This window comes from Sebastes fasciatus, chromosome 14, assembly GCF_043250625.1.
Source record: "Sebastes fasciatus isolate fSebFas1 chromosome 14, fSebFas1.pri, whole genome shotgun sequence".
Lineage (NCBI taxonomy): Eukaryota > Metazoa > Chordata > Actinopteri > Perciformes > Sebastidae > Sebastes > Sebastes fasciatus.
In genome coordinates this window covers 1,573,568-1,598,125 of record NC_133808.1, presented here as the reverse complement: position 1 = coordinate 1,598,125, position 24,558 = coordinate 1,573,568, and the positions used below count along the sequence as shown (strand labels likewise).

The 24,558-nt window shown below is 39.6% G+C and overlaps 1 protein-coding gene across 2 annotated transcripts in view; it reads left to right on the top strand.

Moving 5' to 3' along the window:
* The window catches only part of tmeff2a (transmembrane protein with EGF-like and two follistatin-like domains 2a), a 162,341-nt gene that overhangs the window by 58,256 nt on the left and 79,527 nt on the right, over nt 1-24,558 (top strand). For both annotated transcript variants that reach the window (XM_074658194.1, XM_074658193.1), the window contains exons 3-4: nt 5,684-5,813; nt 22,877-22,903. In XM_074658194.1, the coding sequence (XP_074514295.1) occupies nt 5,684-5,813; nt 22,877-22,903 (157 nt within the window). The remainder of the gene's footprint in view (nt 1-5,683; nt 5,814-22,876; nt 22,904-24,558) is intronic.

Here is a 24,558-nt window from a genome sequence, read left to right as displayed (position 1 = left end):
GGCTCATTTATGTTGCCATTTATTGTGCAACCACTGAGAAACTGTCCAGCATCAGTAGGATGACTCTGATAACCGCTTGTACTCGGCTTGCCATTTTTGTTAGGTGGGGGTGTGTTGCTCGGTGCGGCGAGGATGTTTCTCCGGCCCCAGAGTTTCGGTTGCCAATCCACTTAACGCTACCGCCGTAATCTCTCTGATGTCAAGACCCTCATCAGATAGTTTCTGAATCGTGGTGCTGCGGAGGCAGTGGTTAGTGTATTTCTGCCGCGTTCATGCTTGCTCGCATATTCTGCGTAACAATGTGGAATCTCCTTTTTACGTAGCGCTGCATGTCGTTTAGCAGGTGGATTCTTTTCTGGAGATGGAAATTGCTCAGTCTGCTCCTCCATAGAAGTTAATGTTTCCATTTTGTAATGGATTACTTTGTATCTGTAACCTGTTCCGTGTTGGCAGAAAGCCAACACGGAGCCTTCATTTGTGTAAAGTTAAGGTCTAGGCCACATTATGCAAATCAGTGGCGTCTGAGGCGACTCGCCGCCTCTGAAAACTTTTAAACTGTTGATCCAAAATAAAGACTGATTGAGCAACTGCATGGCTTACCTCTCGCATCAAATGTTTTCAGAAACATATTTCGGTGAACTATTTTCGTGAGATAAGAGAAGAAAGTTTCCAAATGCGCCGCCATGTTGGTTCCGTTTTGAAAGCTGGGAGCAGCAGCCCACGAGGGAACGCGTTCATCCAATCAGGTGCCGAGTGCATTATGTCTATTTGCAGTCCATCAAGCGTCCAACGCTGGGAAGCGAGGCGATCCCTCGCGATAAGAAACGCCCCTGTGGACACGTACCAGAGTGTTTTTTGCTCAGACACGGATTGAAACTTGTGAAAGTGCAAAGGAATTAGACATCATAGCCGTGGTATGTGGTTATTATATCACAGCTATGAACCAATCAGATTGCTTGATTTGAGCTACTGGTTTTATAATGTGTTTTAATACAGCCTAACTCTCATTTAAGTTGTTCTCATTTATATGTATTTCTGTTGTCAGACTTGAATGAGCATGATAACGATGTGATCCCTGTTAGGAAGCACCCACATTTTCCCAAACCATATGTTTTTGGTTCATTCTCCGTCTTGTCTTTTTGTTTAGAGAGAAACTGCAAAGAAGAAGGTGAGCATTCTCACCGACACAGTTTTAAGTTTACATGCAAGCTTTGCTAAAGATAAAGGTTTAAAGTCGTCATTAAAATTGACCCTTCGCTAAGCCCCGTCCCCCGCTGCTACAGACGTCCAGCTGTCGGATCGAGCATGGAGCCCGTTGTTACTAACTGCACTCCCTGAATAAATAGTATCTCATTTTTGGAAAACGAAAACGCAATTTCACAGAGAAGCATACAGACAATAACTTAAATATGCATTTGGAGGATATATCAGGATGTCAAACTGATCCAGCAGATAAAACAGGTTAAAAAGATAAAGATAGAAGCTAAAGCCTAGAGATCACACTGTAACACTGAACCACCATCACCTGGCCATCGAGACTGAAGAAAATGGAATCAAGGAACAACGTTGTTCCTGTAAACTTGGGTTGGTCTTTATTCACTGTTAACGTGCAATCATTACAAAGCTATGGATTCAGTATACCTGCAGTAGCTTGTGTAGCATAGTGCTAACACTAGCTAATGATGTCCTAACACACTAACATTAATAATAGCTCCACAGGTTTTTACGCAGAAACGTAACATGTTAGAAATGTAAATCTCCTTCCAACCTCTCTGAGTAACGAGTATCACTATTACGCAACGTTTAACAACAACTACCTCGGAATCTACTCAACCAGCCTGAAAATGAAGAACATCTGAAACGATGGCGTGAGAGTCTGTGGAGCAAAGCCGTAGAGTTGTTGGACTATGGTCGAGGCTTGCCGATGCTACGCTATGATTGGCCAGTCTGCGTTCGAGAGGCGGGACTTAGTGAAGGGTCAATTGAGTTCTTTTGTTTAAAAAGATGCTAAAGATAAAGTCACAGAGTTCGTCAAAGACAACCTGTTCTTTCAGAGCTCGTGTCCTGTGTGGAGTTCCCCTCAATAAAACAACTTTTGTGTGAAGTACGAGTAGGTGGGACTGTGTGACGAAATCAAACTCAATACTGAAGAATGTAATAATATTTTGTTCCTTTTGAATGTTTTTATGCGTCTTGAACAATTAAAGCAGCAGTAGGTGGAATTGGAGCAAATATGAAAAGTTATTTTTATAGAACGGTCTCTATATCCTGACAGTAGTGCATGAGACAGGTAATCTGAAAAAAATCATGTGTCTCTGTGTCCTCTGGTGTCCTCCGGTGCTCTTAATGGCATCTGGAAGATTTCACAGACCGGAGGAAAACAACCAATCAGCCTGGTCATCTCTGAGTAGCTGTCAATCACTCACAAACTCTGATCAAACGCTCAAACTAGGCAGCGCTGATCAAATATGAATTAATATCCTGTCACTGTAAAGCCTATTTCTCTCCTCAGATGTTGTCAGAAGCTGGAGCAAACTAAACAGTACACTACAAGATGATTCTGACAACATCTGAGGAGAGAAATCGGCATTACAGTTACATAATATTGATTCATATTTGATCAGCGCTGCCTAGTTTGACCGTTTGATCGGAGCTCACGAATGATTGACAGCTGCCTCCGTTGAATGAACAGCCAATAGGAACGCTCTCTCTCTGAAAGGACCTGTGATTGGTCAAAGTCTCCCGTCAAGTCTAGTTTTCTCTCAGAACACTTTAATTACAATATGCTGAAAGGTTATTATGGAATTGTTGCCCAATGATGCCAAAAACATTCTGCCTACTGCAGGTTTAATTGGGGCTTTGTTGTTATGACCAATTTAAGAGATTTTGGATTCATATTCTTCACCTGATAGGAGAGTTTAAACTGGAAAGGCAGGCACTCATACTATACATATATGAGTGCAATGGGGCTGGGGAGAGATAAAAAAAATAAAAATGATTGGAAGCACCGACACAGAGATGAACTGTTTGTTCATTTTTGTTGAGTTTTTCCTGAAAATGACTTTTTTCCTTCATGTTTTCTCTTCAGCCTGTATCGACTTAGTTGGAGTGTCATGTGCCTGTAAACACTCACAGACTAGCACGTGTTCATGCTCCTCCGTAGTCATGTGCTTTTGTGAGAGCCATGTAGTGTTCTGCGAGGTCACAGAGGGATGATTTGGCTCATAGAGAACAGATTCCAGGTCAATCCATTAGAGACTGAAAGGGGAACAGAAGTGGAGACAAAGAACCATGAGCTCCTTAGCCTCGTTCCTGTGGGGCCTCTCAGAACGAGCCCCTTGTCCTTGTGATGTCACACCCAGCAGGAACACATTTTCACACATTGCCCATTTTTCAGCACATTAATCGGGTTATGGGCCGTGACTACGGAGCAACAATTTCTCTGGACCCTCTGATAGCCATTCCTTCTTCCCAGGGAATAGAAAGGAATACTTCTCAATTGAATAATCACATTTGTTATTCCTGCGGTGTAGCACGGGGGAATCAATATCAAATCAAATGAATATCTCTCCTCTGCAGCCCCCCCAAAAAATAAGAACTAAGACTGGGCGATGCTCAGTGCCATCAGTCATCTGAAATATCTCCAGTTGCTATGAAGCCAACAAACCATGTGGGGAAATGAATGAGTAATGTGCTCCTGCACCTTAGCAGCTATTTAGCTCAGTGCCCTTGAGCAAGTCACTTAACCTGCTCCTGCTCCAGTGGAGCAACGCCAGAGGTGAGCAGCTGTAGATGCTGGCCAGTTCTCTGAAGAATTTAACACTCTAAAAGTCAGTGAATCTGCTTCATCATGACTGTGTGGGTGTGGTTTCAGCCTTCACATTCTGATTCAGATGTTGTGGAGCATGGAAGTACATGACATCACCTTTTTCCAACTGAGCCCCGTTTAAACACTTTAAACCAGTGAAAAAACCCGCTCTCATTCCCAACATACAGACGCTTGGTCAGGACCCCTTGGGGTCACCTTTTAACGCACTGGCTAGCCCAGCGCGTCAAACTCTGACGCTCCACTTTGGTGCTTAATGTTGTGAATTTAAACAAAACTACTTTGTTACGTACTGTAAGTTATGTTACATATAGGGCTGTCAATCGATGAAAATATTTACTTTACTACGATTAATCGCATAATTGTCCATGATTGATCACGATTAATCCAAAATTAATCACACATTTTTTATCTGTTCAAAATGTACCTTAAAGGGAGATTTGTCAAGTATTTAATACTCTTATCAACATGGGAGTGGACAAATATGCTGCTTTATATAAATGTATGTATATATTTATTATTGTAAATCAATTAACAACACAAAACAATGACAGATATTGTCCAGAAACCCTCACAGGTACTGCATTTAGCATAAAACAATATGCTCCAATCATAACATGGCAAACTGCAGCCCAACAGGCAACAACAGCTGTCAGTGTGTCAGTGTGCTGACTTGACTATGACTTGCCCCAAACTGCATGTGATTATCATAAAGTGGGCATGTCTGTAAAGGGGAGACTCGTGGGTACCCATAGAACCCATTTACATTCACTGATCTGGAGGTCAGAGGTCAAGGGACCCCTTTGAAAATGGACATGACAGGTTTCCCTCATCAACATTGAGCGCAAGTTTGGAGCGTTATTTTGCCTCCCCAACAAGCTAGTATGACATGGTTGAGCCCGCTACAACCTAATAATCGCAAGTTGCGTTAATGTGTTAAAGAAATTGGTGGCGTTAAAACGACTTTGTGTTATCGCATTAACTTTGACAAAACTATTGAAATGATTGTAGTGTGATTTTTGTGGGGATCTCTACCGAACAAAGATGTTTTTTTAAGTCGGTAGAATATGATGTGTAGGCCAGGACATCTCTGACAATATTTCATTTGAAATGGTATTTTGACACACCTTTCGCCTTTAAGAGATATTGCGCCTCCTGCGATTTGAAGATTGCAGTAGGCCATATTACCATTTTGTTAAAATTGCTATTAATTGTGCAGCCGTAACTGAAAGGAGCTCTGATGGTGTTTGTCAGAAACGGACTTTGAGCAACAGCAATCTCTCTGTTTTGTTTTTCATACCCCAACATTTGACTAAATGAATTGGTAGGATTTCTCCAAGTAAAGAAAGGGAATGGAAGCTTTATGAATGCCAACAAAAAGACATTCTTATATCATCTACATACAGGGGTCTTTAAAGGTCGAAACAAGTGGTGAATGTTTCGAGTTTCAAGCATTTCCATCTTGATTTTCCTTTTCAAATGTAACCTATATGTATTTATTCATTTTCAATTTGTGGATTGTATTTGTAGTTGAGAATATCTCTCTTTTTCCTACAGGGTGAACAGAGAAATTGGAAAGCAAATACAATGATAAAATCAGTCCTTCACATTTATTTTCTAAAGTGGCATTAATAAAAATGGAGTTGACCCTAACCAAGGCCTCACATACAGCGTATGATTAAGCACTTAGCGGTGTTAAGTAAGCACTTACCCTGTCAAGACAATGGCATCTATCCTGAATATCTGAATGTTGAATGAACAAGGACACACACTCAATGTTCTTTAGATGACCTTAATATGACCTCGTCAACTCTTTATCCTCATCTTCTTACCTGTTCTCTCCTCTCCTCTCTGCAGTGCAACAATGACTATGCCCCGGTGTGCGGCTCCAACAGTCAGAACTACCAGAACGAGTGTTTCCTGCGCAGGGACGCCTGCAAGCAGCAGTCTGAAGTACTCATTACATCGGAGGGCGCCTGTCCTGCTGGTACGTACATTTACATTATGGCACCTACATGAATTTATAAGCAAGCGAATACACGCTGTTCATTCAACGGAGGCAGCTGTCAATCATTCGCAAATTTCGATCAAACGGTCGTAAAATGTGTTCAGAAACATCTTGTAGTGTACTGTTCAGCTGTAAAATTTGAAAGTTTGCTCCAGCTGGTGGGCGGTGCTTGATATTTCCTCAACTGATCTCAACATGGCTGCCGGATCACAAACTTTCTCATTTTACAGCTAAACAGTACATTACAAGATGTTTCTGAGAACATCTGAGGAGAGAAATAGGCATTACAGTTACAGAATAATGATTCATATTTGATCAGCGATGCCTAGTTTGACCGTTTGATCAGAGTTTGTGAGTGATTGACAGCTGCTCAGAGACGGCAGGGCTCCAGCTCAGCTCTGATTGGTTGTTTTCCTCCGGTCTGTGAAATCTTGCAGATGTCATTAGGAACACTGGAGGACACCAGAGGAACATGATTTTTTTTCAGATTACCTTTCTCATGCACTACTGTCAGGATATAGAGACCGTTTTATAAAAATAACTTTATAAAATCATATTTGCTCCAATTTTTTTTTAAAGAAATTCTACCCACTGCTGCTTTGAAATGACTACGAAATTATAACAAAACAAAACAAAAACGCAACAAAACTATTTGATTAGGTTGTGTAAAAAACATCATAGTTTCAATCAATCAATCAAACTTTATTTATATAGCACCTTTCAAACAAGTCAAATGCAATTCAAAGTGCTGGACAGACGATTGACAGAAATGTAGAATGTTAAAAATGGATTTAGAAACGAATGCACACCAAAACAACCAATATAAAAGTTCATTGAATAAGAAAGCAATAAAAGATGGATACTTAAGATAATAAAAGATAAATAAAATACAAGAAAATGAAAATAAATAAATAAAAATTATGAAACTACACAAAATAAGCAGATTGTTTTAAAATAATGAAATTTAATAAAATAAAATATAATTAAAGAGGTAAAAATGATCAGCAAAAACATGTTGATTAAACAAAATAGAGTAAAATAAACACTAAAATGATGATGATAAATAAAATAAGTACAAACAATAAAACCATAAAATTATACACATTTTAAAACACTACATAAAAGCCAGACTAAATAGATGGGTTTTAAGTTTACGTTTAAAAATATCATTATTTTCAGCTCCTCTCAGTTCCTCTAGAAGGTTTATCCAGTGGCTGGGAGCGTAAAGGCTGAAAATGACTACATTTGTTACATTATTAAGCTACGGACATGAATTAAAAGTCAATGTTGACAGTGGTATTTGTATTTGTTTGATCATTTGACGATCATTTCAAACGCATTTGTGACACGTCAAAAACAAATGTAAAAATAAGTTTCCCTTGAAACGTAATTCACAATGCAGTTTTGTTGTATGGGAACTTATTATGAGACAGGGCTGATCACACACACACACACACACACACACACACACAGAGGACTGACACCAACACACCCCTGCAGTACACACAATATTTACACCATCAACTAAGAAGGTACCGCTCACTGAACACTTGGTGCACAGTTATCTGTAAGCATGCAGGTGATGTAAAGCTGGCTGCTAGAAGTGTAAACCTAATCCAACTTGAACATTGTATATACACTGGTTCAATTTCCAGGCTTAAATATTCTAATCATCAATACATGCAAATACATCCAGTGGAAGAGGTTCAGTAATTACAGAGTGATGCATTACTTCAAAGGAATTACAAAAAAAAATGCATGATGAAAAACTTGCCAGAGGTGACAGACTGATGTAATTCTCCCGAGTTTAATGTAACAAGCACGACTACAATGACAAGTGACGAGTATTCTCATTGAACAGATGAAGATTTCATCATAGCCACACAATGTCCTCACAAGAAACTGAACACTGCATTGCTCAACTGCCGAGTGTTAAACAAGTTGATTATACAGTTTATTTAAATGCGGTGTGTTAACTAGAAAGTAGGAGAAAGCTTGACAGCTATGGCCTTTCGTTATGTAATGCTTAAATAAATGTCAAAAGGCATAAAATGTAAATGCTCGCCAAATTGTCATAGGTAGTTACTGTAACTCTGTCGCCAAGAGGCACGCTCAACAAAGCAGAAAATTGAATGGCTGAATCACACATCATCTTGATGGCCACTTCATTCTTTTCTGGAATGTGTAGATGTTTCCTTTTCTTTTATCCTCTTCAAAGAGTACTTGAATTAATTCTGTGAGGGATCTAGTGAAGCCACTTGATTTTTTTTTTTAAATAAATACTCACTGTATGACTAATAGACTACAAGAAAGAATAAATAGTGTGTGGTGGAAACTGAAACTATGTTTGAAAGAGGACCTATTCTGCTCATTTACAGGTTCATAAGTGTATTTTGGGTTTCTACCAGAACATTTTAATTATACCTCCGCGACAATGTAGTCGGGGGTATAAAGCACTCCGCGTCCGTCCGTTACACTTTCGTTTACGGAGAACAACTCGGAAACTATTTAATTTAGGAATTTCAAATTTGGTGTGATGGTTGACAGTGTTGTCTAGTTGTGCCTTTTGGGGGTTAGAAGTCCAGGGTGCCCATTAATTAATTAGGTAATGCCCATTAATTCCATTAGTTCCAAAAGGGCAAATCCTTTGGCCCTACTGCAGTAGGGGTCAAGCGGTGAGGGGGGGTATGGCGTTCAAAAAACACTCTTTTTTTTCTCACACCAGCCGTGCTGCAGCACATCTTGTGGTCTGAAACACTAACACGAAAAGCCAGCCTGCTCTGATTGGTCAGCTGGTCCACTCTGTTGTGATTGGTCAACCGAACCAAACTCTTCAGACTCCGCTCCAGCTCCACACGTACTAGCTTTGTCTGAGGGCATGCCAAACTAGCCGCTAGGCAGGTATTATGCAAATGTATTACTTGGTGACATCACCACGTTACGGAAGAAAAATATTTCTCACCGAAGGAAAAAGGGAAAAAGCACAAAAGCATAATAGGTCCCCTTTAATTGCTGGCAATGGCAAACCCCCTTTTTCTTCATATCAATGAGCGATTAGCTTCCATCTTGTTTTTATCTTTTTATATTCTTCATCAACTGCACAGCTTGTTGTAGATTATCCCTTTTTTAGTAGCAACTTTTTTTCTAAGACCATAGTTCACTTTTGTATACACCTTCCAATGATGGCATCCCCTATTGTTTTCATCTTTCCAATTACTGGAAAGAAAAAGTGCTCTGTGTAATTATCTAACATAATTGGGATTACTGTTTGCCGATATAGTTTGGTGTTTAAGCTGCTGAGTGGGCGTCTTCACTCGGAAAAGGTCAACCACTTCATTAGCTGTTATGGAGACCAGTAGTGCTGCACGGAGTACGCAGTGCCATAAAGTTAAAGGTTCTTGGTCATAAAAGGTTTAGGAACAGTTATATGAATTCACTCTATAGGTAGTAGTGGAAATAAGAGCCTTGTAAAATGACTGCATGTTCATCCCGATGACTGAGCATAAGGTGGGACTGTTTTAATTAAGACACCCAGTTTCTCCTGCATCCGCTGCCATGAACTGTACCTGGAGCATTCTTTTTGAAAATGACCACAGTGACTGAAACAACTCTCCTTATCTAATTATACATAATATTACATGATCCCATTTATGTAACGTTCCATTGTACTGTCAGCCCATGACATTATTGTGGGCATTGATTTCTTTATTTCATTAGAACATGTGTATTTATTAGGGGTGGGGAAAAAAACGCCAAACTACTCATATACTGACATTTACATTAAATGCATTCAAACGGCCCCGATGGAGCTGACCATGGATGTAGAAAGAGAATGGAGCTGACGGGAGAGCTAGAGACGGACTTGGTTAGGGTAAGTTAGCGGAAGTATACACGTGTGACTATGTCCGGTTTTCAAAATAAGGTGTTAACAAAGGGAACTGTACATACTATACAAAATACATCTATGGAAATAAGATTGATTGAATTATATTCACCAGAATTATAAAACATTACATGTCCCTTATACATTAAAAAGAAAATACCACTAATTTGTGAGGGAAATGTATTAATAAATAATTCCTGACAATGACTGATATGTTTGACTTCAGGACATCTCTGAATACATACATGCTGGAAATCAAACATTTTTACTGTATCAATTTAGAAAATTTCCAAAGTAAAAGTCCCTTGAAGTGTATCATTCAACCTCTTCCCATGGTCTACAGTTAAAAAAATTAACAAAAATCGCAATAAATCGTAATATTGAATCGCAATACACATCAAATCGGCACCCAAGGACCGTGATAGTATCGAATCGGGAGATAGGTGGATCGTCCCAGCCCTAGTAATTATGTTTGGCCCGTGTAATATGTTTAATCCAAATGGATGAGCAAATACCTCAGTAAAAAAACCAACATTCCCTCACGCCCACAAAGGAGTTCTCTCTAAATCTAACAATAATTGAGTCATGTTCTGAATAATGTGTTTAGTTGTGAATGAGTGAATCCACAGGCAAGGTGATATTGGCTGTTTCTGAGGCACATGTGAATCACTGCTTAGACTAAGATAGTGCTGCTGGCTCCAGTTGAGCAGTTGCTGACTCAGTTACCCTCAGTGACAAGCAGCAGGCAGAAGTCCATTAAAAGGCCCTTGAATGGGCACAGCTCAGCAGAGGCAACATGTGGAGAGCGAGTTGGAAATGTTACTGCAGTAATAGAAGTGGTGTCTGTGTGCCAGTAGGCAGGACAGTGCACTGTGTGTCACATGAAATGTCCAGCCTTTCTCTAGTGTGTGCTTGTTTGTGGCTTGTGTGCGAGGTCCTTTGCAAGACATGTGATGGTGTAAGCCAGTGTGCGTGATATGGATTTGTGTGTATTTGGAAAGAGAAAAGGATAGAGACCCCTTTCTTTCATGCAACAAGCAGTGCCTTTGAAAGGTTAATGCAGGGTTTAAACAAGGACGTTTTTTGTGGTGCAGTCTTCCGACAAACAAACCACGACAGTATATGCTCTCTTCAGCGTCACATGTTCCCTTCAGATGTACACTTTATTCTGCCATTTATCCAGAACAAGGCCACAGTAAACACGTCTACTTCCCTCCCTCTCGGGCCAATGGATGTTCATTTCAGTGGATTCTGACTCCCACTCTGTTTTCTAAGTATAGCCCAGTGGTTTTAACTTTGAATACTACATTTGTGGGTAATTTTGTGACTTCAAGTTTTAGTGTGGTTGTGTTGCTGTGCTAAATTTGGTGTGACAGCGTAAAAAAATTGAACTTTGTTGATGTACCCTCGAGACAAACAAATAAATGATAAAAGGCTGAAAAAAATGTTTTACAGAAATTTGTGTTAAATTTAATATTAATTTAGCAGTGGCCCAGACACAAGCAATAATAATAATTAAAGACTAACTAATGAAAACATGTGCACAAAGTGTGCTGCCTTTTCTCTTTAAAAACTTTCATGTGATTGTCTTTGGATATGAAGCTTTTCTCCTGCTCAGAAATCATATTTTGCATAGACTGGCACTGTGTCCCTGTGCCATACTGCATATTAATTGTATGCAGTATAATATACTTAGTATATTGTTTTTGTACTTATTTGACAAAAGGCTGTTCTTATACTAAAAGTAAATGATACAATACGTGCGCTGATGCATGTCAATCAAACTGCAACTCTGGAATGTCGCTGCACATTAAACTAAACAAATAGACGTCACTCTGACTTCTCCAACTTCTATTCATTTAGGGAATGATTATGTTTTTCCACTCATTTATTGAGGTTTTCCCTTTCATTGTCTGAGCTGATGGGAGAGCTAGCAACGGACTTGGAGAAGTTAGCGGAAGTATGCACGTGTGACAACGTCCGGTTTTCAAAATAAGGTGTTAACAAAGGGAACTGTATGTACAAAATACTAGAGGTGGAACGGTTCACAAAGTTCCCGGTTGGGTTCATATCACGGTTTTGGGGTCACGGTTTTCGGTTCGGTTCGGTACATTTATGTCACAGCGAGGAGGTCATGTTCTGATTTCAACATGCTTTTCATTTATTTGGCAAAAATAAGTTAACAAATGTTTGCCTTAAGCGAAGTATGGCTTAAATAAGGAACATAAACTCTTCTTCATTGACAAATCTTAACTGAAAGAATAGGTCTTCTACAGTCATTAGTGCAAACAAAAAATGTTGCTTTGTTATTTTCATATAAATATGATGTAATTATAGACTAAGGCCATCAACATAAATTGAAGCATAAGCTCAACCAGAACTTTACTAAAAAACAACAACAACAGTTTAACATATGTCTCAATTCCCTGATGATCAGCTCTTAATTGAGAGATTAGTTTTTCCACTCATAAAGGGCAGTATTTGGAGGAATACGGTTGGATTTCTGTGCCACTGTGTTATTTAAAAATAATTAATAAATATAAAACACATTACAGGGATTGTGCTGCTGGAATTACTGTGTTGCTTTAGTGTCAGCGAGAGGGAATATTATAGCGCGGATCAAGTAACGTTATGTTAATCATATGCTGAAATCCAGCGTCCTCCACGACTGCATAAGGCTGCACATCTTTCATTATAAACCTCCCCGATGCTGTGGTTGTGTCTTTACCCTGTCTGAGTCTGCATGTAGAGGCTGTTTAAATGCTGCGGGGTGAAGGAGTTGCTCTTTCCTACCCGACTCTCTCCTCCTTGCGCTATCAACAGACACACCGGGGTGATGTCTTCAGAAATGGTTCATCGTATTGGAAGCGTTGCCGCTAACACTATATAATTTAGGAACTTCTGATTTGGTATGATGGTATGAGAGTGCCCAAATTTGTTGAAATTTTTGCAAAAGGGCAAAACTTTTGTCCCTACTTTAGTAGGGGTCAAGCAGTGAGTGGGGGGGGGGTATGTGAGCCATGCTCACTTTTGCCTTGTTCTTTGATTTTTTTGGTTGCTGAAAAAAAAAAAAATCACTCCTGACAATGACTTTGACTTCAGAACATCTGACTACATACATGATGAAAATCAAATATTTTTACTGTATTAATTTAGAGATTTTCCAAAGTAAAAGTCCCGTTTCAACTTTTTCCCATGGTCTAGCTAACAAAAGGTGAGAAAAATCAAAATAAATCGTAATATGGAATCGCAATACTTGTAGAAATGGCAATACTTATCGAATTGGCACCCAAGTATCGTGATAGTATTGAATCGGGAGATGGGCGTATTGTCCTAGCCCTACCTTATACAGCAGATTTTGTATATCAGGTGGAAAAAACATTCTAATTACAGTCAATTTAAAGTCATGGAATAGTTGATATCATTTCGATATCTAAATTTACATTCCTTTTCATTGGAAAGTTAAACACATGACGAGATTGCTGTGTGGGAGCTTTCTTACATAAGCAAGTGTTACACACAAACCTTTCATGTGGAAAAGTAGGGCAGGCAGCTACTTCTGAAGTGTTTCCTCTCTGCTCTCTTCACCACTTAGCCATTCAGTTGATACTCTCAGCTAAGCTAACTCAAAATGAGTGCAGCAGTGGAAAATGTTAAGAGATATCACGAATACCAGCGATACAAGTAGCTAATTGTAAGGAATGCAAGCGTCAAAACTACTTTACCCAAGCTGCACATGTACTGCCACAAAACCTTCTTTCTCTCACTTGTTCCCTCCCCTCTCTCTCTCGGTCCCTCCCTGTCCTCCTTTTCGTTTCCATCTTCCAGAATCCCATTAGCGCCGACAGTACACAGTGTAATGGATATATGTCAGCTTGCCAGTGCCAATGCTTGTTTTCCTTGCCAGGGTGAGAAACATCATGAAACAGACATCTCTGGGGGAAACACTCGTCATATTATTGGATCAGTGGAACAAAAAACAGGGAGTCCTCCACTGTTAATGTGTTCTCTATTTTGTCGCACTTTTAAGTCACTTTTAATACTTAAATCATTACCTCATGAAGTAATTATGCTTAACATGTTCGCAAATGGGATGTCACGAGAACTGATTTGGTACCAAGTCAATGCCAAAATTCTGAAAATGTGACAGTACTTGTTTTAGGTCCCGGGGATCAGGGCTCGAGGCTAACGGCGCCCCGTCGTCCTAGGGATGATTGATGATTGAAAATTTCCCTGACAACGCCACATTGTAAAAAACAAATTCTTGATGAAATCAGTAGGAAGAGAGCTAGTTAACATTACCTGTTAGCAGCCGGTGGGAAGCACAGTCCTGCTCGGCTAAACAACGGAGCTAACGTACGGAGGTTACATTGAGTTACATGATGATGCGTTCAAGATATATTCTGTAAAAATATTGGTTGAAGGATAACATTATCATGTGTTCAAAATATTATCTTGTAAAATTTAGTTTTTGGTGAGAAACTTGAGGCGGATCATCAGAGATTAATAAGAAATTCGAAAAAAAACAAAACAGTATGTAAACGGTAATAATGTATGTTGAAGTATGTGGAATTTATTGGGCTTTTTTTTCTTTTTTTACCATGGTATCAAGAATCATGGAATTTCACTGGTAATGGAATCGACTACTAAATTTCTGGTATTGTGACATCCCTACTCCAGCAGACGCAGAGCAACATTAGCATTCATTTAACGATGTGTTTCTAGTCACCTGATAAATCATTTTCTCATCTTTTAGCTCTGTTTTGGTCTCCACCAACTCCTGAAGGACATATGTGTCTTTTGAGCTGCTAAATGCTCCACTATGTTCACCAGTTTAGCGGCTAACTATGTCTTTCTGCTGTTTGGTGCTGGGCAGGTCGTGCACATTTTTAGAGCTGAAAACAGCTGATTTACATACTTCATATTAAATCAGCTTATAGATGTAGTAGCCAGAAGTGTTGACATCTTCTCCCAGTGACTCCTTTGTCTCCTGTGGTTTTAATTTTTAGGACAGATTGTTATTAACTGGCACTATTGTGAGCCACTGAGAACTGACCTGGAATCAAAATGGGTTTAAGAGACTTCAGTGTATATGGCCTCAGCCGGAGTTGATAAGGAAGGGCTCCAGTTGTTCACGTTCCCTATTTGATGTGAAACCTTTTACGTACTTGTGACCCATCTTGTCACATTACCAGGTTGTTTACTGTACATGACTGACCCGCAGGATCCTTCTCGTGTTTACCAAGCCAAACAGCCACCTGACACTTTCATGTGCTCTCATCAACCCTCTTGGATGCTGCTGAGGCCAAGAGGCCAGACGTTAGAGTCGGCTGTCATTCCAAACAGTAAACAGGAGGCATGCTGAGGTGCCAGTTCCATGCTAAGTGACGACACTGAGGCATAGACAAACACGACACCATAGCCTTCTGTTTTGTCGTCTCCGAGCAAAATCTTGTAATGGCTGCCGTAGAAAAGTGTGCACGTCATGCGCAATATTATATTGCAGAGGCTTAGGGTTGTGCCTTCTTATAAAGTGGGCTGTTTTAGCCCATTATTGACTTTTTCAGTGAAACATCTGTCAGACGAAGAAGCAAATTTACACTTTACACTTTGTTCCAGCTCATTCTAGTCTTTATTACCTTCATGTCACCGACAGATAAGGAAGTTCTGATTTAGAGGCTGATAACAGGAAGTGCTCTCAGCGGTACAAAACCAGTGAGAGCTGATTACCACAGGATGGTACCACTTTTCTATCACATCAAGTGCTAGCCCAGCGCAGTGAGGAGCATTAGCCTGGCGAAGTGAAACAAACCAAGCGCTTTATTTTCCCCAAAGGAGAGAGTTTAGCTAAGGCAAGCGCTAACATAGCACTTTCCAACTCAGTTCACAAATGTCAACAGTATAACTTCCAGGAAGTCAAACGGGGAGTTGGGAGAAGGTTTAATTGACACATTGTTAAAATGTTGATGACATGCTTAATCACCGTTTTGTCGCTCTGCAATCCCTGAGCACCAACAGATGACAGGAGCCATATGTTTATGATGATTTAAGAAGCACACTCCGGGTTATCAGTAGACCAGGAGCTGAATGAGAATCAGTGTAATGGTGTCTCACATACAGTACAGGAGAAGTCATCAATACACCACTAATTCTCTGTGTACAAAAAACCCAGGTCTTGTCAGTGCTAATTGGTTGCAAATTCTATCTGAATTCTAAGTACTTTAAGTAATTAATAGTCTAATACGTTATTGATCTGTAGGGAGATTTTCTTTTTGCTTGCTCGCCTCCAAGGAGGTCAGAGGTCAAGATGAGCTGCAGAGCAGCTGGGATTCAAGGTCTTTCTGAAGGACATTTTAAGTTGGGAGTGGGACAACCCTGTCGCCAGACTAGAACTTTAGTGTTAGATGATTCTGCAAAATCCTGGACTACATCCAAATGCCAGTGTTTTTAATATTTGTGCTTAATTATTAATTGCATGTATGTGATGCCCATTCACCCCCACCACCTCCACACCCATACTTTCTGCCTTGCTACATAAATGGCAGGTTGACAATGGACGTCAATCGTGAATAGGGCAATAGGGCAGCAGTTGGCGAGTGGGTAGACTGGTCGTCCCTTAAGCAGAAGGTTGGTGGTTCGATCCCCGCCTCTGTCTGCACATTGAAGAGTCCTTGAGGGAGACACTAAACCCCAAGTTGCTCGTGACATCCCAGAAACATACAGTATGCACATAAATCCTAGATACTGGGCTGGTTGGGGCTTTGAAAAGTGAGCTCTAATGGCAATCAGGGAGGAAAAGTCAATTATGGCAAATTATAGTGATGGCTGGACAGTCCACCACTGAGATTTTAATTTGGGATCTGTGTTCTATCTAGAAAGCTATTTGGTCAGTAAGATAGTAAAGATTCGTGCAGAGTCTTGGGATCTGCCAACTCCTGTGGTCAGCAGATTAAAACCCATGTTTCCTACTGAGCTGAAAATGTTCCTATCTGGTCCTGCTTTGATGGAACATAATTTCAAAGGTGCAAAAGCTTGCTCTATATCTCCCCACACAGCTACTGTAGCCTTTTAAAGGTGCACTGAAGATTCATATTTGCACATGCCACAGTTCAACATCACAAAATGTGAGGAAATAATATGCTTCTTGTTGCTGTTGGAAATATTGCACCTGGGTTGTGTTTGCGAGTGTAGGAATACTGCATATATGCATTTACGCATTTTAAGTTTTTGTACAAAGAATATGGAAAGTGGTGCTGCTTGTGTATCACAAAAAAAACATAAATTACAAGGTTTCACAGTAAAGAATGTAGCAGGAAGCAGGTAGTGCTGTGTGTGTGTTTGTGTGCAATGCTGCATAGCCTCTGATGTTAGCAGCACAGTAAGGTTACAGTTCCACTGGTAGTGGGGCGGCATAGCTCAGCATATATTAACAACTGAACATTTTGCACCAAATTTGGCAGATGTGTTGATCGATAAATTGGGAACAAAACTGGATATTGGGCCATCACAAACTCATAACGGCAAACATTTCAAATGGCCACCAGCGGTTGATCAAACTTTGCTATATCATTGGACCCACATGCAATAGCGGACATGTTCTAGATCCTAGTAACCCTGCTAAAAACAGTTCTCCCAGTATTCTTTTTTCAGATGGTGGATACTAGAGAAAACATTGTTTTTATACCTCTGCGCCGTGGCCAGAAGCATTATGATTGTCCGTTCGTCCGTTTGTACATCTGTCCGTCCATCCAATTCTCATGAATGCAATATCTCAGGAACGCCTGGAGGGAATTTTTTCAAATTTGGCACAAACGTCCACTTGGACTCAAGGATGTATCAATTAGATTTTGGTAGTCAAAGGTCACTGTGACCTTACGTCCATCCCATTCTCGTGAACGAGATATCTCAGGAGCACCTAGAGGGAATTCCATTATATCTAACAGAAACATTGGACTCAAGGATGAACTGATTAGAATTTGGTGGTCAAACGTCAAGGTGACCTCACAAAACAATTTTTTTGCCATAACTCAAGAATTCATATGCTAAGTATGACAATTTGACACAAATGTCCAATAGGATAAAATTAAGTGATGACATTTGGACCGACATTGATGTGAGCTGCAACTTCCATCTGGTGTCAATTTGGAACCTTAACCTAAGTGTGGTGCGGCAGCCTCGCCCTGGTCGCCTGCCTTGCGCCTCCAGGTACCAAGATCTCCTCTCTCCTTTGGATGGAGGCGGGGGGGTTCAATTATTATTACCTTACATTGTAATAAAACATATTTTTTCACTTTAACTTGTATGTAAATAACATTTGCGGTGCTGAAAACATGGAAACAGCAGCTTGGGGATGGCCAAAGTGTTCTGTCAGTAACCGCTGGCAGCCATTTTGGAAAATGGCTACCATGGTCATCAGAATGCCAGTCTGCAATGGCCTAATATCCAGATTTCTTCTAAATATATTGAGATATATATGTACCGAATTTGGCGCGTTTTATCACAAAATGAACAATAGGTTTACTATAGAAGGTTCCTCTCTTCTATCTGCTTCTCCCCTCTTTTAATCAATCGCTCCAAGACTGAAAAAAAATCACCTCAATCATCTATTGTCTACGAGGGGAACTATTTTTTCTCTTGGCACTCCTCCTCTGCTCTCTTACTCACTCTTCAGTGCCTCTCACAAAATAAGATTGTGTGGTATCTCCTCTTTGTGACCCTTCATTTGGCAGACAAGCGGGCAGAAAAGCAGGCTTGTGCCTATCTCCCTTGCCATTTTGTTCTATTTTCTAATGCCAGTCTTTTTCTCCTGAAACCTCTGCCCTTGTACAGATACTAAAGGTTTTTATTGATCTCCCATGAACCCCTTCTGACTTCAGCCTGATCCTTCAAGCTAAGCCTTTTCATGAAACACTGCACATTTAGTGTCCCACATGTACCAAGGTCACTGAAATTCTGCAGATTTAACAGGAGGTAAGACAGAGGAGGGCAGTTTTTGTAGAGGGTGTGCATGGAGATTTTTTTTTTCAACATTAAAGGTGCCCTGTGGAGTTCATTTGAAAACAAATGTACAACAAACGTGTTAAAATTTCTATTTGCATTCAGTGTTACCCAACAAAACAGTTGTTCTCAACCTTTTTTGTTGTGCCAGTGCCCCCGTATCCATTATCCAGATCCATTACCACCCCCCTCCCCCCCCCCATCAATTAAAATGTAGGCTAATTGCCTCCCCTGAATAGTAATGTTGATTATTATTCAGTGTTAAATCATTTAAAAAGCATGTAATTGAATGCCAAATAACAGATTTGATTAAGAAGATATAGGTTTAATTTCAACAATGGGGGGATTATTTTGACCATCAAACACTTCATTTCCTGCATTCTGGTGTTTTTTTATAAGATAAGATAAGATATTCCTTTATTAGTCCCACAGTGGGGAAATTTGCATGTAACAATTTATGATGCAAATGTCTTAATTCATGTAAAGAAAAATACAAAATTCAGGCTGCAAGTGAAGGAATATAATGGAATATAATGAAGTAAGGCTTTCAGGCATTCTGTATTTCTTTCAGATATGAAAGTTATTTCTGCTGAGTCAACACACATGTAGGCATGATTTACTCCTCCCCTGGACTTTAATAGCTCATATGTGTTTCAGAAAGATTTTTGCTCAAAACTTAGTGCACATTCAAAACATATCTGAGTTATATACATATATTCGTAATATTATAGAATAAAGTCATGATATATCAAGAAAAAAATCTAGTGGTCTTAGTCTGCTGTGCTGTGCATTACGTTATCACTGTGGGTCTGCTGATATGGTAGTATAACCTTCAGACTGGCTGACAGACCCCCTTTACACCTGTCATTAAAATGTGTCTCGTATCCAGATTGTATAGATAGGATTTAACTAGGGCTGTCAATGGATTACAATATTTAATCGCGATTAATCGCATGATGGCCATAGTTAATCGCAAATGAATTGTACATTTTTTATCTCTTCAAAATGTACCTTAAAGGAAGATTTGTCAAATATTTAATACTCGTATCAACATGGGAATGGACAAATATGCTGCTTTATGCAAATGTATGTACTGTATATATTTATTATTGGAAATCAATTAACAACACAAAACAATGACAGATATTGTCCATAAACCCTCACAGGTACTGCATTTAGCATAAAACAATATGCTCCAATCATAACATGGCAAACTGCAGCCCAACAGGCAACAACAGCTGTCAGTGTGTCAGTGTGCTGACTGGACTATGACTTGCCCCAAACTGCATGTGATTATCATAAAGTGGGCATGTCTGTAAAGGGGAGACTCGTGGCTACCCATAGAACCTATTTTCAGGTCAAGGGACTCTTTTGAAAATGGCCAGGCCAGTTTTTCCTTGTCAAAATTTAGCGTAAATCTAGCTTTAAAACAGCCCGCTACAACCTCCGAAAGATTGATTGCAGTAATGCGTCAAAGAAATTAGTGGCATTAACGCGTAATCTGTAAATGTAATTTCTGAAACCAGGGTCCTCTTTCTCGAAAGTCTACACACAAAAAAACATATGCAGAAAATACTACATATCTTACGTCTCTTGCAAAAGAGACTTCATTCATATAAAGTCTTCCAAAAATGGGATTTTTGCATCACAACTTCACATACAAACACCAAATAAATAGCCCTTTCCATAGAACACTATTATCCATCTCATTTGTAGCATACTGTGAACACAAGTGCAATGGGGAAACAAATACATTCGTTCATTCTCAATACTCATATACTCATAACAGTATCAGACACAGTTCCTTTGAAGATCTGAAGATGACAAGAGCATAGTCACTGAATTGTACTGTAAACAAAATACAGTCTACCTCTTCCTCTGTCTCTCTCTCCAAAATTGGCCTCCATTGTTGTGCACACCAAAGAGCAAACCGGAATCCTATTTATAGTGTTCAAGCTCTAAGTGATCTAATTGGTTACAGGTGTTTTCACAGATGCATTTTGGGTGCAGGTGATTGATAATTGAGTATTTCAATGGCAGTGTTTAGCAAACAACACACACAAGCTTTTAGTTTTTAATGATGTGTCTAATGTAGAAAAACCATAGAATTTCAAACTTAGTGTAAAGTAGACAGTTTTGGCCAATAGATATAGGCTACACGAGTTAGTGGTTTCAATAATTGTGCAACAAGTACCAGTGTTTGTGTCTTGGCGATTGCAAATAACTGTAAGGGGACTGAATAATTCAATTAAAGAAATCTGACAATGAGAAAAAAAAATGTTTTCAGTCATTTTAATTTAAAAATATGCCAGTAAAATAATTCATGTCTACTTTCATTTTGGAGGTGGTCCCACGTCACTAATTATAATCACACTTTGACTGGGTGCTTTGAGAGTTACTCTCCCTTGGCACAACTGACCATCTGCTGCACTGACCTCAAAGAATATCACCCTGGAGACGTGGTGTTATCCCGTCTGAAATGTATTTTTATCGACCCAAAGCTCATGTCATTAAAGTATCAGCACAGCTTACTTGTCAGACTCCATATGTTTTAGTGTGTGCACCTCTTCTTATAAACCCTTCTCACATGATATTCATATGGAGCTGAGCTATTATCCCCCTCCAGTCCTCTGAGGCCCTGCGTCTGCTCTCTGGCCCTGGGCATTTTAGCACATCACTTTATGCTGCGGCTCAAGTTACACGCTGCCTGTTCTTCGAAGTGCTCATCAGTATCCCTTTCACAGCCATATTGTTAAACAGTCTCAGTAAGCTGAATGTGTTTGAGGGAGCTTTACACAGATTCAGTGTGAAAGCCATGGAGAAGGGAGTCGCTGACACACAAACGCATTGACAACTGGAAACAGAGTGTCTCTCCACAGTCCTAGCAAGGAAAGGTCCACAGTTGGAGGTGTTATCATCAATGTACTGCTGTAGAATGGAGGGGATGCATGACGCTCAAAGCCCCAGGGCACCCTGCACTTTTTTTCTTTTTGGAACCAGACTCTCAGTATCACTTTCTGCACCATCTTTAGAGAAATCTCGTCTCGCTCAAATGCACCCACAAGCGCACACAGCGTCTCACTCTTCACACACATACACTCCACGGCTGTACCAAATAGTTGGAAGCTTCGAAGCCTCATTCATAACATTGACATTCAAGTTCTAAATCAACATTTGAATGCTGCGCAGCTTCTTTTTTTTTTTTTTGCTTTCTTGATTCTGGTTAAACCTGGTATTTCTGCACAGTTGTAGATAAAGATCAGGCTACACTAATATTATTACTATAAGTCCAATAGTCAATATTTATTGAAAAAAGATAGATGTTATCGTTTCTAAAATTTACAACATGTTTTTATCTAATGAAATATTCTGCTTCAATCCATATTTGTTGGCGTTTAGCCTTTAAAAAATAACATCACTGCAGTTTACTCTCCTGCTTGACGCACACAAAGGGAGGCACACACCTGCATTAACAGGGGGGGTCTAGCAGCAATCTAACAGCACCATAAATTACATTTATTTATTACACAGCTTGTTGAATACTTTCTGATTCTGATTGGTCAATCCAGGCATTCTACGGACTGTTATTTCTTTATATCAGACCGTTGCTATGTATAACAGACCGTTGCTATGGACTCTGGCGGACCGTTTTTGTGTCAAATTATTGATTTCTTCAGTAAGTAGCCGTGTAATAAGCGGGATAATGTACAGCTAGCGGGTCATTGTTGTGAGAGAAACCCCTTCAGGGCGATGCAAGTGCGGCAGTTATCCCTTACATAACCACATATGTATTTATGTTGATGAAACTGAGGAGTTATATTCATTGTAGAATGTTGATTTGATAAAAAAAAAGAGACTAATTTAATCTGATGAATCACTTTATTCAAAATGACGATTTTCTTCGAGGACTTTTTTTTTTTTAGGGTGATGACGTCATAAAATATGACAGCAGACATTCAAAGCTTCATTCGAAAATCTCAATAGAAGCTTTGAATATATATATTTTTTTTAAAATGTCTTTCGGTACAGCCCTAATACACTCACAAGCAGATATTCACATCGGCCTAGAGACACACTTACATATGCAGACGCACACGCTTATTCAGCTTATGTCTGTGGCTGTGTGAGCCTCTGGTTAATAACTGTTTGTTCTCCTCCACAGATGCAGGCTCAGGATCAGGAGACGATGGTAAGATTACTCACCTCCTCCTCCTCTGTTCTAACTCCACATGCGCTGCTTCTTAATGTATTTCTCTGTGCTCATGGTCTTCCTCCACTGAATCTTTGTGTGCAACTCAGCAGCAGAACAGACATGTTGACTTTAAGCCCAGACAAGTTTATTTAAAGGAAATCGGGGTAATTTGTGACCTTAAACAATATGTTATTCATTCTTGAACAAACAAACAGATACTTAAAGTTCTAAATATCATTAAATCATTAAAAATATTCAAATGTGAATATAATGATCTTATACTGCACATTAGAGTAATTTAAATATTTGTTTTTGTAACTCATGTTAGGTTGCTTTTTTATTTAATTGCATTTATACACCTTATTATTTTATTGAAAGCTGTTATAATCAATATTTTGTATATAATTAATGGATCACATGATTACTTGTGAGTGAAATGGGTCAATCATAGTTGAATTATGAGCCAGCTCTGCACTTCCCCTCAGCTCTACAGTGTTTTAGCGTCTTTGTTTCAGTTTGATGGCCTGCAAACTGTTCAGTGTCACCACTCGAATGTTTTTTACGATGCAGCAGACAGATGTCTGCAGCAAAAACAACCACTCAAAAACACACTGTACACTACCTATAAACATATAAGCATGACCCCATATGAATGCTAATGTGACTCCATTTCTGCTGGATGTGTAAATAGGCAACTGTTTGCCAACACGTTCACCACAGCAGCTTTATAATGTGATAATATGTCAATGTTGTGTTTACAGCCTGATACCACTGCCCCCTCATGGCCATTTACTTTAAGATAAGATAAGACAAGATAAACCTTTGTTGATCACCTGAGGGGAAATTTGGTTGTTGCAGCAGCCCAAGGACAGCAATAGATCAGATAAATAGAGAGAGTAAAAGAAATAGCATGGTGAAGTGACAGCAGTGTGATTAATAGCAGCAGAGTCAGTAAGTCTATGTTACCTACAGTACACCAATGCAAGAAACACACGACATCAGTCTTCATGAATATTATTTCAGCTTTCTAATTTGATGCCAGACGGTACAGGCGGTGCTATTAAGAGGCAAATTATCACTGAAAAATGTAGATCATTTTAAAATTAGAGCTGTCAAAGTTAACGTGATAATAACACGTTAACGCAAATTTGTTTTAGCACAACTAATTTTTTTAATGCATTAACGCAATCGATCTTTCGGAGGTAGTAGCGGGCTCAGTTTTAAAGCTAGAGTGAAGATACTGACATCATACGAAATTAGAAAACTGAAGAAATTCATTGGCCCACATTAATACATACATTTGCATAATGCACATATTTTAATGTACGATTCAATTGCGATTAATCGTGATTAATTATGGACAATCATGCGATTAGTCAGGATTCAATATTTTAATTGATTGACAGCCCTATTAAAGATATTTACCTTCAAGAAAATGATGATTATTCTCGGCAGGCGCATCTCCTCCATGGCGGTGTGCCGCGATTGGCTCTAGATGGGCTTGGAAAGGCCCAGGGTGAAGGTGATCTTTACAGCACCCCTCGAACGGACCTCACCCCTTCCTGGGGTCCCGGGGTCCCCTGCTCCCGGCGTGACTGTCTGTCTGCCGGCAACCCACCTGACTCGTCTTGAAACACCGACCCCATCACCCC